Raw genomic sequence first — 15,051 nt, 5'->3', positions numbered from 1 at the left:
AGTATACAATCCACTGGCTTTTGAAATGTTCACAGAGTTGTGCATTCATCAGCGTGATCAATTTTAGAGTATTATATTTTTAATTTAATGTTTAAAATATTACTTATTTGTTTGGCTGCATTGGGTCTTAGATGCAGGATCTTTCACTGCAGCTCATGAACTCTTTAGTTGTGGTCCACAGGCTCAGTAGTTGTAGCACTCGGGCTTAGTTGCTCCAAGGCATGTGGGATCTTAGTTCCCCGACCAGGTATTGAATTCGAGTCCCCTGCATTGCAAGGCAGATTCTTAACCCCTGGACAGCCTGGGAAGTCCTAGAGTATTTTATAAACCCCCAAAACACCTTACTCCCTTTGGCCATCAGCCTATGTCTTCCCATCTGTCCCAGTTCTAGGCAACCACTAATCTATTTTCTATCTTGAGATTCACCTATTCTGGGTATTTCATATGAATAGAATCATACAATATGATGGCTTCTTTGAGCATCACGCTTTCAAGGGTTACCCATGTTGCAAGATGTATTAATACTCTGATTCTTTTTATTGCTGAATAACACTATGTTGTATGGATGTACCACATTTTATTTACCCATTCTTCAGCTGATGAACATCTGGGATGTTTCTTCTCTCTTCCTTTTGTCACTGTCTCTCCTTTCTCCAACTCCAGATCACCTTTAATGTCACATTTGACGTGAATCCTGATACTTACTTTGGAAACAAGCTACTTCTCAAGGCCAATGTTACCAGGTGAGCTATGCCTGGCTTCCCACCACATCATCAGTTTTGAGGTCCCAGCCCCGTGCTGATGGTGGACCATTGCCCTCTCCCCACTGGTTCTCCCTTCAGCTCATTCATTCACTCAAGAAATGCCAACTGAGCACCCACCCCATGCCAGGCATGTTGCCCAGGGCTGATGGGATAGCAACAGACAAGATGGCTGTGGTTCCTGGCTCATGGAGGTTATAATTTAGTGGCAAGAATGGACAGGAAAGTTGATGATTACCATGAAATAAATGGTGTCCAGTGTTGTTGGGAGTTTGGTGTTCAGAGAGGAAGATTCATTTGGGCTGTGAGTTAGCCAGAAAAAGTGAAAGAAAGTGTTAGTCTTTCAGTCATGTCCGACTGTTTGTGACCCCATGGACTATAGCCCACCAGGCTCCTCTGTCCATGGAATTCTCCAGCCAAGAATACTGGAGCAGGTAGCCATTCCCTTCTCCAGGGGATCTTCCCAACCCAGGGATCAAACCCGGGTCTCCTGCATTGCAGGCAGATTCTTTCCATTTGAGCCACGAGGGAAGCCCAGCAAAGGCACAAATTGAAGGTGGGCATGAATACAGAGAGAAGGAAGTGTGGACCAAGCCATGCTGGGATATGGCAAATGTCAGGCTAAGTTTGAGCTCAGGAGGCAGAGTTGAAGGACTTGGTTAGATATGGCCCATTTCATGTAATGACCGACAGGTGCTATTAAGGAGTTTGCCGTTGAACTTGGGAGGGACAGGATGTGATCACCTTTGCATGCTAGAAAGATCTCTCTCCAGGAGGGCAGGGGATTAGGGCAGGAGTGGTTTTGAGTTCAGGGGACCAGTGAGAAAAAGAAGGTGCTCCAGGCATCCATCCTGCTGAGTTGGGATGGGCCTGAACTCCACGGGGCAGCCCTGGGCTTCCCTACAATCTCTATTTCCTCTGTTGGATTTAAAGGACAGTGTTTAAGATGCTGAGAGCACAGGACTCAATGGTTGGTTGGTGCTAGAGGGTAAAGGAGAAATAGGAGAAGGAAAGGCTGATTCTCAATTCTCAAGAGCTGGTCAGAGCTCTCTGTTTCCCTTCAGTGAGAACAACATGCCGGGGAACAACAAAACTCAATTCCAGCTGGAGCTGCCTGTGAAATACGCTGTGTATATGGTGGTCACCAGGTACTGGCTTCCGGGGCTTTTTGCTCTGCCTTCACCCCTGGGCTGGACATGGCGCATCGAGCATCTGTGCGCGAGTCTGTGCGCGGGTGCTTGTGTGTGTCTGAAGTTATGTGTGCACACGTGTGCATTTGTGTGTGTGTGTTGGGGGCCAAACTGGCACACGATGCGGGTCCCCCGACACGGTCCTCGCACACCGTCGTGCTCTCGCTCTCTCAGTTGCATTTCCTGTGTGCCTGTTCACCCCTTAACACCCTTAGCCCGAGACCCCCTCCCAGAACTCCCCTGATGTTCTGTCACTTCCTGCCCCTTCTTCTTTCTCCCATCAGCCTTGAGGCCTCCACCAAATATCTCAACTTCACAGCCTCAGAGAAGACCATACACGCTATGGAGCATCAGTATCAGGTGGGGAGTGGAGAAGGAGCCTGGGGAGGGAAACCAGGATGACAGGAAAGAACAATGGGGAGGGACTTCCCTGGGGTCCAGTGGTTAAGACTCCGTGCTTTGACTGCATGGGACACAAGTTTGATCCCTAGTCAGGAAACTAAGATCCCACATGCCTCAGGGCAAAAAACCCAAATGTAAATCAGAAGCGGTATTTTAACAGATTCAATAAAGACTTTTTAAAATGTTCCACATCAAAAAGTCTTTTTAAAAAGTTCCACTCTTCCACTTCAGGGCACACGGGTTCGGTCCTTGTCAGGGAACAAAGACCTCACGTGTTGCGTTGTCAAAAAAAAAAAAAAGAATGATGGGAAACATGCATGAGGTGCCTGCTTTGGGCCAGGCTCTCTTCTAAGCTTGCTCTGACTCCTCACACACACACAAGCATGTGCATCACACATGCACACACACACATGTATATACACGGGACTTCCTCGGTGGCTCCGCAGTAAAGAATCTGCCTGCAATGGAGGAGACCAGGTTCAATCCCTGGGTCGGAAAGATCCCCTGGAGGAGGGCACGGCAACCCTCTCCAGTATTCTTGCCTGGAGAATCCCCATGGATAGAAGAGCCTGTCAGGTTACAGTCGATAGGGTCACAGAGAGACTGAAGTGACTGAGCATGCCTGTGTATACACCATGTATGTAATTACTTTTTTCTTCATCTTCCTAATGACTCTGTGATGGAGGCATTGTCGTCTCCCCCAGTTTATAGATGCAGAAACTGGGGCTCAGAGAGGTTAACAGAACACGCCCCTGGTGTCACCCTTAGTAAGTGGAAGAGCTGCTGCTTACAACAGCCTGCTTGGCTCAGGAGTGGAATTTAACCACTACACTCTCCTACCTCTCAGAAAGCATCAGAAGGCAGGGTGCTTGGGTCTGTGAGGCCTTATTCAGTCCTGGGCCCCTTCCCAGGACTCCCCTGATGTTTGGGAGTGGGAAACCTGATTCTAGTTGCTGGTGGGGGTGGAAAAGCCAGAGCCCTGATACCCACCCTTCCCCCATCATGCAGTTCAACAACCTGGGCAGGAAGAAACTGCCCATCAGTGTGGTCTTCTGGATCCCCATCCGGCTGAACAAGGTGCCTGTGTGGTCCCAGCCCCAGGTCACCTTCTCCCAGGTAAGCCCAGACGGCTCTGAGGAGTGGGCCCAGCTCCTCCCTCCACAGCCCCCTGGTCTTTCCTAAAATCGTTTCTGCTTCTTCTGTTGGTTGTGGAGCCATTCCCGACCCTCTCCTGACCTGGAGGGTGGACCTGGGAGCCTCACTTCAATCCCTTCCTCATCGTGTCCCTTTTCCTCAGGACGTGTCCAGTGGATGTAACACCACGGAGGTTGCCCCTCGTCACTCTGACTTCCTGGCGGAGCTTAAGAAGAGCCCGGTGCTGGTGAGACTAAGCCCCGGCCTCAGGGCTGCACGCAGACTATGTGCCACCCCCTCACCGTGCCCAGTACTACCTCTCAACTGAGCAGCCTGGGCTCACAGGGCAAGTCCTGCATCCAGCTTTCCTGCTCACCTATCTCTTCTCCTCCCTTCCCCAGAACTGCTCCGTTGCTGTCTGCCAGAGAATCCAGTGTGCCATCCCATCCTTTGGCATTCAGGAGGAGTTCAAGGTCACCCTCAAGAGCAACTTCTCGTTTGACTGGTACATCAAGGTCTGTGGGGGCCCGAGGCTCGGCTGGGCATGAGTCATGATCCTTCAGGGCCTAGGGGTCCAGTTCCCATCCTCTCTCTCTCCCACAGACTTCACACAACCACCTTCAAGTTGTGAGCAAAGCGGAGATCTTATTTGATGAGTCAGAGTTCACCCTGCTTCCAGGGCAGGATGCGTTTGTGATGGCCCAGGTATGTGTCTGGGACACAGCGCGACCATTAGAGGCAGGAGAGGAGGCTGGGCTTGTGGGGGAGAGAGAAGAATGGGCAGGAGGAGTGAGCGCTGGGCCTGGAGGGGACAGGGGACAGGGAGGGGTTAGTCATGGTGTTCAGGGAGCACACAAGGTCTGACTGGGGAACCCCCAGAAACCCAGAGTCTTTCTCCTCTGATGTACCCCTTCCCCTCTCCCTGCTCCAGACAGGGACCAAGGTGGAGTCCTACGAAGTACATAACCCTATCCCGCTGATCGTGGGCAGCTCGGTAGGGGGGCTTGTGCTCCTGGCCCTCATCTCTGCCGGTCTGTACAAGGTAACTCCCCCGGGACCCTCTCCCTGCCCGCTCCCCTCCCCCACCCCACTGCTTCTCACTCAGCACTGTCAACTCCCACTTCTGCTGCCAGTTGGGTGACCTGGGTGGGGTGTCACAGAACCTCAGTTTCTTCAGCTGTACAATGAGACTAAGTGTAAGTGAAAGTCGCTCAGTCTTGTCCGATTCTTTGCCACCCCATGGATTGTAGCCCACCAGGCTTCTCTGTCCATGGAATTCTCCAGGCAAGAATACTGGAGTGGGTGGCCATTTCCTTCTCCTTCCTGACCCAGGGATTGAACCTGGGTCTCCTGTATTGCAGGCAGATTCTTTACCATCTGAGTCACTAGGGAAACACCCATTTTGTGGAGGTCATTGGCTTCATAACTCTAGAGAACTTAGAATGGTCTCTGGTACAATTGCTATATAAGGAGTAGTCCTGCTTATGCTTTCTCTTTCTTTCCTTTCCCAGTAGCAATGCCCTTCCTGTTCCACTTTCCCCAGGGCTATTCTACACCCTGCCGTGTTTTTTCTTTGCATCTCTTGGTCCCGCAGTCTCCCTGCCTGTCCTGCACGGCTTTCACCCACCCCCTTCCCCCAGCCTGGGTGCCCTCACTCACTCGCTTCTGCCTCCACAGCTCGGCTTCTTCAAACGACAGTACAAGGACATGATGACTGAACCTGGTCCCGAAGTGGATACCCCCCAGTAACAGCTCCTTCCCCACAAGTGGCCTCCCTTGCAGCAGACAGGATGTGATGGGACCAAAGAGTGGGTGCCCAGGCTGCTGGATGGACACCTCTGTTAGGAAATCGGGGCTGTGACGTTTCACTCAGGAGCGACCTGCTTGGGTTGCCATTCTCATCCGTGTGCACAGGCATGGCATGTGTGTGTGTGTGTGTGTGTGTGTGTGCACATGCATGAGTGTGAGTTGTGTGTGTGGCTTAGATTGCTCTTGAACCAAGATAAGTGCCTTCAGCACAAGGTCTGGGGCCAAAGGGGGTTGCTTGGGCTTCCTTGTGTGTGGGTGAAGATGCCACTGGTTCTTCCTTGGGGGCAGAGGTGATGGCAGCTCTTGCGGGTGAACACAAAGGGAAGGCCAACAAATCCTCCCGCGCTTTCCCCTGAAGAAGTAGGACCTACTTTGGTGGGTGAGCCTGCAGGCTGGCAGGAGCCCAAGCAGCTGGGGCTGAGCCCACCGGCAGGAGCCTGTCTGACCATTCCACACTAGAGCTGATATGTTCAGTGCACAATGGTGTACCTCTCTTTGTGTATTCACTTATTTATTATTTTAATGGTACTTTTATTTTTTGAATAGATGAACCTGTCTGTAGTATCAAAGTCAAAAAATGTGTAAAGGTGTATGATGAAAAGGTTCTCCTTTCCACCCTGATCTCCCAGCCATTCAGGTCTCTTGTAAAGGGTAGTCCAGGTTATGTGTTTGGAGGTCTCCTTTGCTAAGATTTTTTTTTTATCTCTTTTTATACAATGATTCTAGGGATATGCAAACACACACACAAATTTTTTACACGAATGGCAGCATGCATTATTTATACTGTTCTACATCTTGCTTTTTTCATGAATATGGCTCTGACATTGTTTTTTTTTGTCAAGATACAAAGTACTTTCTCATTCTTTTATATAGTGGCTCTGTATTCTACTATGTGGGTGGATCCTAAGCCTGGGAGGTATATTGTTTCCAATCTCACAGTGACAAAAATGGTGGATTAATAAATTGAATATATGTGGTTTTTGCGTATGTGTAGGCTAATTTATAGGATACATTCGCAGAAATTTGAGTTCTCTGAGAGGCAATCCCAAGAGAAGAATTTGAGTGAAAGATGCTTATTTAAGAGAGACCCCAGGGAATACCAGTAGGGAAGGAACGTGAGCTGGGAGGGAAAGGCAGGCAGTAAAGGGTGTATTATCAACAGAGGTACCACTACGAGCTTGTCGAGTGTAACTCGGCTGGGGAGGTCTGGGAGATAAAGTAGAACCCCCACCTGACGCTTCTTACCTGTGCAGAGAAGGTACACAGACAGATACACCGTGTTGTTCAGTTGCTACGTTGTGTCTGATTCTTTGCAACCTCATGGGTTGCAGCACACCAGGATTTTTCTGTCCTTCACTGTCTCCCGGAGTTTGCTCAAATTCATGTCCATTGAGTCAGTGATGCCGTCCACCCGTCTCGTCCTCTGTTATCCCCTTCTCTTCCTGCCTTCAATCTTTCCCGGCATCAGGGTCTTTTTCAGTGGTTATACCATGCCGCATAGTTATTGGCTTAGAGTTGCTCTTAGTGGAGAAGGAAGTGTTAATTCCCTGACACTTCCAGCCAGCCCTGAATGGAGGCAGAGCGGGCTCTGGTGGCCAGAGAAAGGGCTGCAGATGCTGCCGGTTGGAAGTCCACCAAGGGAGCATAGCCGTGCCCTGGCACGGCCTGCAGGGATCGGGGCAGGGCACCAATAGCACTTGCTTACCTGAGTGTGTACAGGTGAAGTTTTGTTACCTGTTTCTAGTTAGCCTTCCCTCCTCTGGGGAGTTCTCCTGCTGCCTTTCTCCCAACCTTCGCCAATGCAGCACCTACCACTCTGCCCTTAGCACCCGCCCTACTTGTCATGCCAGTCTTGCTAAGTGGCCATATCTTGGTATTTACTCTGAATTTCACTTTCGAGGAAGCTGAGGCTTTGCAAGATTATCCTAATTGCTTGAGGTCATACGCTAAGTGGGGCTTCCCTGGTGGCTCAGATGGTAAAGAATCTGCCTACCATGTAGAAGACCCAGGTTCGATCCCTGGGTCAGGAAGGTCCCCTGGAGAAGAGAATGGCTACCCACTCCAGCATTCCAGCCTGGAGAATCCCATGGACAGAGGAGCCTGGCAGGTTACAGTCCATGGGGTCACAAAGGGTCAGACAGGATTGAGCAACTAACACTTTCACTTTTGATACAGATAAGGAAGGGGTGGAGGTGGAATTCAAACCTGGCTCAGTCTGGTTCCATAGCTTTTCTCTTTTGCTGTCCTGATGGCCTCAGAGGAATGGCCTGCAGCAGGCGTGAGGGAGGTTAATAAAAATGGCAAGTACATGCAGTTCATTGAGAGACAAGGAAGTTATGGCTTAGATGGACATCTGCTCCGGATGATTTAGGATGGAGGGCAGGTGAGGGAAGATTCCTGGGGGAGGCGACCCCTGACTCAAGTAGGGGCAGGAGCCTTCCAGTCAGAGGGCAGCAGAGTCGGGGCTGGAAGAGTGGGTGGGAGCCTGGGCATATGTGCTTTGTGAGCCAGAGTGAGGAGTTTCAGTTTTATTCAAAATGCAGTAAGATGTCATCGAAGGGTGACCCATAAGACAATGGCCCTTTGTATCTTTGTTGCTATTCAGTCGTTAAATCATGTCTGACTCTTCGCAACCCCATGGACTACAGCCCTCCAGGATTCTTTTTCCATAGGATTTCCCAGGCAAAAATACTGGAGTGGGTTGCCATTTCCTTCTTCAGGGAATCTTCCTGACCCAGGGATTGAACCCACGTCTCCTGCATTGACAGGCAAATTCTTCACCACTGAGCTACCAGGGAAGTCTACCTTGAAATGGTTCTACACAATTTCTTTTCTGACTTCAGAACCCTTAAAATGACTTTCTTCCTCCTTAAATTGAAAGAAAAAAGACCTCAAGATCTCCAGAGTCCTTAACTGACCCAGGAAAGGAGAGGGCCTCTATACCGCCAGGCAGCAGTCCTTGGACAAGCAATCAAGGCTCAAAGTCCACATAGCCTCTTTGTGTTGGAAGCTTGTGTTGATTCAGCCTGCTAGGAGCTTAATGGTGGGTTAAAAAGTAAATTATTTCTAGTGACAAATTACCCTAGCATGACCCCAAAGTTACTAATAAACAGGGCCATAAATCTCTAGTGAAGAAGCAGATAAACCTGGGAAAGTCTGTCCTTGGTTTTACTTTTGGGGATCCCTTGGTTCAGAATAAATCTCTGCAACCTCCAGCCTTCTTTTCTTACTTAGCTGTTGTTTAGTTGCTAAGTCTGACTTTTTGTGACCCCTCTAGTATGCCAGGAGAAGGCAATGGCACCCCACTCCAGTACTCTTGCCTGGTACGCTGGTACGCTGCAGTCCATGGGGTCACAAAGAGTCGGACGTGACTGAGCGACTTCACTTTCACTTTTCACTTTCATGCATTGGAGAAGGAAATGGCAACCCACTCCAGTGTTCTTGCCTGGAGAATCCCAGGGATGGGGGAGCCTGGTGGGCTGCCGTCTATGGGGTCACACAGAGTCGGACACGACTGAAGCGACTTAGCAGCAGCAGCAGCAGTAGTATGCCAGGCTCCTCCGTCCTCCAGTATCTCCCGGAGTTTGCTCAAATTCATGCCCATTGAGTCAGTGATGGCATCTAACCATCTCATCCTTTGTCGCCCCCTTCTCCTCCTGCCCTCAGTCTTTCCCAACATCAAGGTCTTTTCGAACGAGTTGGCTCTCTGCATCAGGTGGCCACAATACGGGAGCTTCAGCTTCAGCATCAGTCCTTCCAAGGAAGGAATATTCAGGGTTGATTTCCTTGAGGATTGACTGATTTATCTCCTTGCAGTCCAAGGGACTCTCAAGAGTCTTCTCCAGCACCACACTTCGAAAGCATCAATTCCTTGTTGCTTAGCCTTCTTTATGGTCCACCTCTCACATACATACATCATTACTGGAAGAAACATAGCTTTGACTATATGGACCTTTGTCAGCAGTGATGTCTCTGCTTTTTAACACGCCATCTAGGTTTGTCATAGCTTTCCTTCCAAGGAGCAAGTGTTTTTTAATTTCATGGCTGTAGTCACTGTCCATGATTTTGTGATTTTGCAGCCCAAGAAAATAAAATCTGTCTCTGCTTCTACATTTTCCCCATCCATTTGCCATGAAGTGATGGGACCAGATACCATGATCTTAGTTTTCTGGATGCTGAGTTTCAAACCAGGTTTTTTACTCTCCTCTTTCACCGTCATCAAGAGGGTATTCATCTTTAGTTCCTCTTCCCTTCCTGCCATTAGAGTAGTATCACCTGCATATCTGAGGTTGTAGATATTTCTCCTGGCAATCTTAATTCTAGCTTGTGATATTAATACTTACAGTTTAGAAAAGAGATTTCTAACTGACAATCCTTGGGGCAAATCCAGCCTTCAGGTTTTATTTAGCACTCATGGTTTTGTTTGTTTTTGATTAGTTCCTGACCTTTTAAAAGGGAGAGGTTTCTCAGGGAAATTCAGATTTATGGTTTCTCTTGGAAAATGGGAAATGTTTGACAAAACAAGGTGACAGCTTGGCAGAGTCACCCTGTCAGCAGGGCAGCTCACTCCATGGACCACTCGTGCCTCTGAGGCCCAGCCTGTTATATTTAAGGGGACCTCTGAGGCCCTGTGTGCACTGGCCTCTGCTTACCTCTATAGCTCACCTGCTCCTGCCCTCCCCTCTCAACCTCATGTTTCTCAGAGGCACCATATTTAGGCTGAGCAACTAGGACCCTTTTGAAAGTGAAGTGTGTTAGTTGCTCAGTCGTGTCTGACTCTTTGCAACCCCATGGACTATAGTCCAACAGGCTCCTCTGTCCATGGAATTCTCCAGGCAAGGATACTAGAGTGTGTTGTCATTCCCTTCTCCAGGGGATCTTTCCAAACCAGAGATTGAACTCAGGTCTCCTGCATTGCAGGCAGATTCTTTACTATCTGAGTCACCAGGCAAGACTTGAAAATGAAAGGGAATGTGATTAGTAATTACATTGGGACTGAGGCCTCAACATGATCTACTGGGACAGATCAGCATGTACCTGTGTTCCCCCATACTCTCTCTCAATCCCAGTCTTTGCCTACACGGCACCAGACTCACTTCATTAGGACAAGATCTGGAACCTGGAACAATTGCTAAATATATGTGTTGAGTAAATGAACGAATAGGCTTGGATTACCCAGCTTTCTGTTCTCAAGCTCTCTACCAGAAGACAGAGCTCTCAAAAAATCTGTTCCCCAGACTTTACTGGTGGTCCAGTGGTTAAGTGGCCTGCCAATGCAGGGGACACGGGTTCCACCCCTGCTGCAGGAAGATTCCACATGCCGCAGGGCAACTAAGCCTGTGTGCTACAACTGCTGAAGCCTGTGTGCCTTAGAGCTTGTGCTCTGCAACAAGAGAAGCCACAGAAATGAGAAGCCCACGCACCACAACTAGGGAATCACCCTGGCTCACTGCAACCAGAGGAAGCCTGCATGCATCAGTGAAGACACAAAACAGCCAAAAGCAAGTAAAACCTGTTTTCCTGCATTCTAATACATTTCTTCAGGCTCGTATAGTATCTGACTATATGCGTGTGCGCATGTGCTTAGTCGCTCAGTCGTGTCCAACTCTTTGCAACCCAATGGGACTACAGCCCACCAGGCTCCTCTGTCCATGGGAATCTCCAGGCAAGAAAACTGGAGTGGGTTGCCATTCCCTTCTCCAGGGGATCTTCCCCAGCAAGGATCAAACTCAGTTGTCCTGCACTGCAGGTGGATTCTTGACCATCTGAGCCACCAGGGAAACCCTACTATATGTGACCACTTCACATTTGCTAAACAGAGAGACTGAATTCACAAATGGACAGTGGGTAGACAGAACTCTGACCCCACAATCTGTAGCAACCAGCTCAAAAAACTCACCCATCATCTAGGGGAACCAGTTCAGGAAGCCAGCCTGCTACCTGTCCATCAGACTAGACAGCCATGCCGTCTCACCTCTGTGGGCTGCAGCCATGGCTGGGAACTGAGAGCTGACCGTGGAGCATCTAGATGGGAGTTGGAATGGTCTCTTGAAGAGAAATCCAGGAGATAAGGCTTATCACCAACACTTCAGACCCAACCCCTCTTACTCAAACCACCTCATTTCTGCTCTTTCTTGTTTCCCAATGACAGGTTTTCATTTCCCCCCCTTTTTTTTCACAGAATTTAGCTATAAATGAAATATGAAGATTTTGTTTTTATTCCAGCGAAATCTCTTGTCAGCTGTGAAAGTTTGAGCAAAGACAATCCTTTTGCTTTCTCTGTTTTTTTTTTTTTTTTGCCAATGCTTGAGTGCCCAGCTTCTTCCTCTTTCTTCACTCATCCTTATCTTTCTGGCACTTTCCTCCTCCACCAGGTGCGTGTTTGCTGTGTCCCCTAACATCCTTCTATTCCTCCACTTAATTGCTGCAGCCTTAACTCAGCCTAAACATATTGCTGTTTTATCCCAAGTTTGCCCCCAAATTCAAGTTAGTCTGCTTCCTGGAAAGGCTGCTTCTGGCTTGTTCAGAGGCAGCTTTCTGATTTTTTCAATTACTGGGCAGGCTTCAGGGGGATCTGGGCTGAGCACTCAGTCCATGGACTTCAAATCTGTGCAGATGCCCCTGGTGTGCACACACCCCCATCCATCCATGGGCAAATTACCTGCCCTTCCATTACCCATCCATCCACACAGCCAACAGTAGGGCCTCCTCCAGTTTTGATGCCCATCCTTGGTGAGACATGGAGAAAGAGCATCTTCTCTTAGTTCCCAGCCAGAGGGCATCACCTTTAATTCTCCACAAAGGAAGACAGACTGGGAACCCTCCCCTCCCCATCAGCTGATAGCAACTGCAGCATCAGAGGGAGGCAGTGCTATTTTCCTCCCACATAGCTGAGCTGCAGCAGTGACTAGGATGAAAGTGAGAGAATGAGTGAAAGTCGCTGAGTCATGTCCGACTCTTTGCGACCCAATGGACTATACGGTCCATGGAATTCTCCAGGCCAGAATATTGGAGTGGGTAGCCTTTCCCTTCTCCAGGGGATCTTCCCAGCCCAGGGATCAAACCCAGGTCCCCTGAATTGCAGGCAGATTCTTTACCAGTTGAGCCACAAGGGAAGCCCAGAATGGGAACTGCTACAAATTCTTTTCAAGGGAACACATTCGCTTTCCCTTACCCAGAATCAGTGCTGCCATTTCTTCTTTTTAATGATTTTTTGATGTGGACCATTTTAAAAATCTCTTTATTGAATTTGTTATAATATTGCTTCTGTTTTGGTTTTTTGGCTACCAAGCATGTGGGATCTTAGCCCCCTGGCCAGTGATCAGACCCGCACCCTCTGCACTGCAAGGTGAGGCTTAACCACTGGAACGCTGGGCAAGGCCCAGCACTGCTTTTCTTTAACTTCGTGCATGCATCAGATATTGATGGGGTACTTCCTTGAAGAGCACAATCCCTACATTGAAGAGGCCTAAAGTCCCCATTTCAGTCCCCGGCCCACCAAATTATTCCTTTTTTTGTTTGTTTTGATCTAAGCTTCTTCTTCTGAGACCCACCAAAGCAGAACTAACCACTTTCTCCAGGTCACTCTGAAGTCTAGCAAAACTTGTATTTGAATGCATCAGACTATTGTCTCCCCTGTAGGGTATGATCTCCCTGAAGGCTGGCTCCCTTTCCTGTGTGTTTTGCTTCCCCAGCAGCCGGCCTGCAGCCTGAATCACATGAGCAGCTCCGATGAATGGGATGAATGGTTGAGTGAAACAATGCTACCAGGCTGGAGGTAGGGGAGAGAGAAGGGAAATGACATTATCAGCAACGTGGGGAAACCTTCAGCATCTTGAAACCTGTCTTCACCTTGTACTAGCTGGGCAAACAGACGCAAATGACTCAGCTTCTCTCTGCCTCACTTCTGCATCTGTGAAATGGAATAATAGCAGCCCCATTCCCCTAGGACTGCTGTGAAGATTCAATGAACTAATAGATGGAAAGTGCTCAGTGGTATAAATAACCCATTGGAAAACTGCACAGAAGACCTAAATAGACATTTTCCCGAAGAAGATATATAAATGGAATACCGGCATGTGGAAAGATAGTCAACATCACTAATAATCAGAAAATGCAAATCAAACCCACAGTGAGATTTCACTTTCCACTTGTCAGAATGGCTGTTACTAAAAAGACAACAATTAAGTGGTGAGGAGGATGTGGAGAAAAGGGAAGCTTCATGCACTGTTTTTGCTGTTATCATCGGTGGTGGGAATGTATATTGACATATGGAAAACAGTATGGAGGTTCCTCAGAAAAGTAAAAACAGAACCACTAGGTGATCCAGAAATTTCACTTCTGGGTATTTATCTGAAGAAAACAAAAACACTAATTAAAAAAATATATGCATCCTTACGTTCATTGAAGCATTATCTACAATAGCCAAGATACGGAAACAATCTGTGTCCACCAACAGATCTATGGATAAAGAAGTGGCATATATATATAATGCCAATGGAATACTACTTAGCCACAAAAATAATGAAATATTGTCATTTGTGACAACACCAATGGACCTAGAAGCTATTATGTTAAGTGGAATAAGTCAAAGACAAATACTTTGTGATTTCACTTGTATGTGGAATCTAAAAAACAAATGAACAAACATAACTAAACAGAAACAGAGTCCTAAATATAGAGGACAAACAGGTGGCTGGCAGAGGGGAAAGAAATGGGAAAGAGAGAAAAATAGGTGAGAAAGGTTAAGAGGTATGAGCTTCCAGTTGCAAACTAAATGAGTCATGGGTATAAAATGTACAGTGTGGGCAATATAATCAATAACCTTATAATATCCTCTCATGGTGACAGATGACAACTAGACTTATCATGGTGATTATTTTGATGTATAGAAATATCAAATCATTATGCTGTGTACCAGGCAGGATAGTATTATAGGTCAATTACACTTCCAAAAACAAACAGATAAACTCAGAAAAAGAGATCAGATTTGTGGCTACTAGAGGCAGGGAGTAGGGGCTGGGGAATCAGATGAAGGTAGTCAAAAGGTACAAACTTTCACATAAGTATTATGGATTTTGTTTTATGGTCCTGCGGCAGGGCATATGAGATCTTAGTTCCCCAAGCAGGGATTGAACCTGTGATGCCTGCATTGGAAATGTGGAGTCTTAACCACTGGACCCAGTCTTAGGGATGTAATGTACAATGTGATAAATATAATTAACACTGCTGTATGTTATAAATGAAAATTGTTGAGAGTAAATCCTAAGAGTTCTCATTACAAGGAAAACATTTTTTCTACATCTTTAATGATGTACGTACATGAGATGATAGATGTTCATTAAGCCTCTAATAGGAAAAGGAGTATGTCAAGGCTGTATATTGTCACCCTGCTTATTTAACTTATATGCAGAGTACATCATGAGAAACGCTGGACTGGAAGAAACACAAGCTGGAATCAAGATTTCCGGGAGAAATATCAATAACCTCAGATATGCAGATGACACCACCCTTTGGCAGAAAGTGAAGAGGAACTCAAAAGCCTCTTGATGAAAGTGAAAGTGGAGAGTGAAAAAGTTGGCTTAAAGCTCAACATTCAGAAAACAAAGATCATGGCATCCGGTCCCATCACTTCATGGGAAATAGATGGGGAAACAGTGGAAACAGTGTCAGACTTTATTTTTCTGGGCTCCAAAATCACTGCAGATGGTGATTGCAGCCATGAAATTAAAAGACACTTACTCCTTGGAAGGAAA

General features: G+C 47.5%; 1 protein-coding gene across 1 annotated transcript in view; it reads left to right on the top strand.

Moving 5' to 3' along the window:
• The window catches only part of LOC102270519 (integrin alpha-M), a 38,673-nt gene extending 32,399 nt beyond the window's left edge, over positions 1–6,274 (top strand). The window contains exons 22-30 of the mRNA XM_005886967.3: positions 664–743; positions 1,826–1,909; positions 2,236–2,311; positions 3,362–3,469; positions 3,651–3,734; positions 3,889–4,002; positions 4,091–4,192; positions 4,419–4,529; positions 5,165–6,274. Of these exons, the coding sequence (XP_005887029.1) occupies positions 664–743; positions 1,826–1,909; positions 2,236–2,311; positions 3,362–3,469; positions 3,651–3,734; positions 3,889–4,002; positions 4,091–4,192; positions 4,419–4,529; positions 5,165–5,236 (831 nt within the window). The 3' untranslated portion in view covers positions 5,237–6,274. The remainder of the gene's footprint in view (positions 1–663; positions 744–1,825; positions 1,910–2,235; positions 2,312–3,361; positions 3,470–3,650; positions 3,735–3,888; positions 4,003–4,090; positions 4,193–4,418; positions 4,530–5,164) is intronic.
• The last annotated feature ends 8,777 nt before the right edge of the window (positions 6,275–15,051 follow it).

The sequence above is a fragment of the Bos mutus genome, chromosome 25, assembly GCF_027580195.1.
Source record: "Bos mutus isolate GX-2022 chromosome 25, NWIPB_WYAK_1.1, whole genome shotgun sequence".
Lineage (NCBI taxonomy): Eukaryota > Metazoa > Chordata > Mammalia > Artiodactyla > Bovidae > Bos > Bos mutus.
This window is presented reverse-complemented; position numbering and strand designations above follow the sequence as displayed.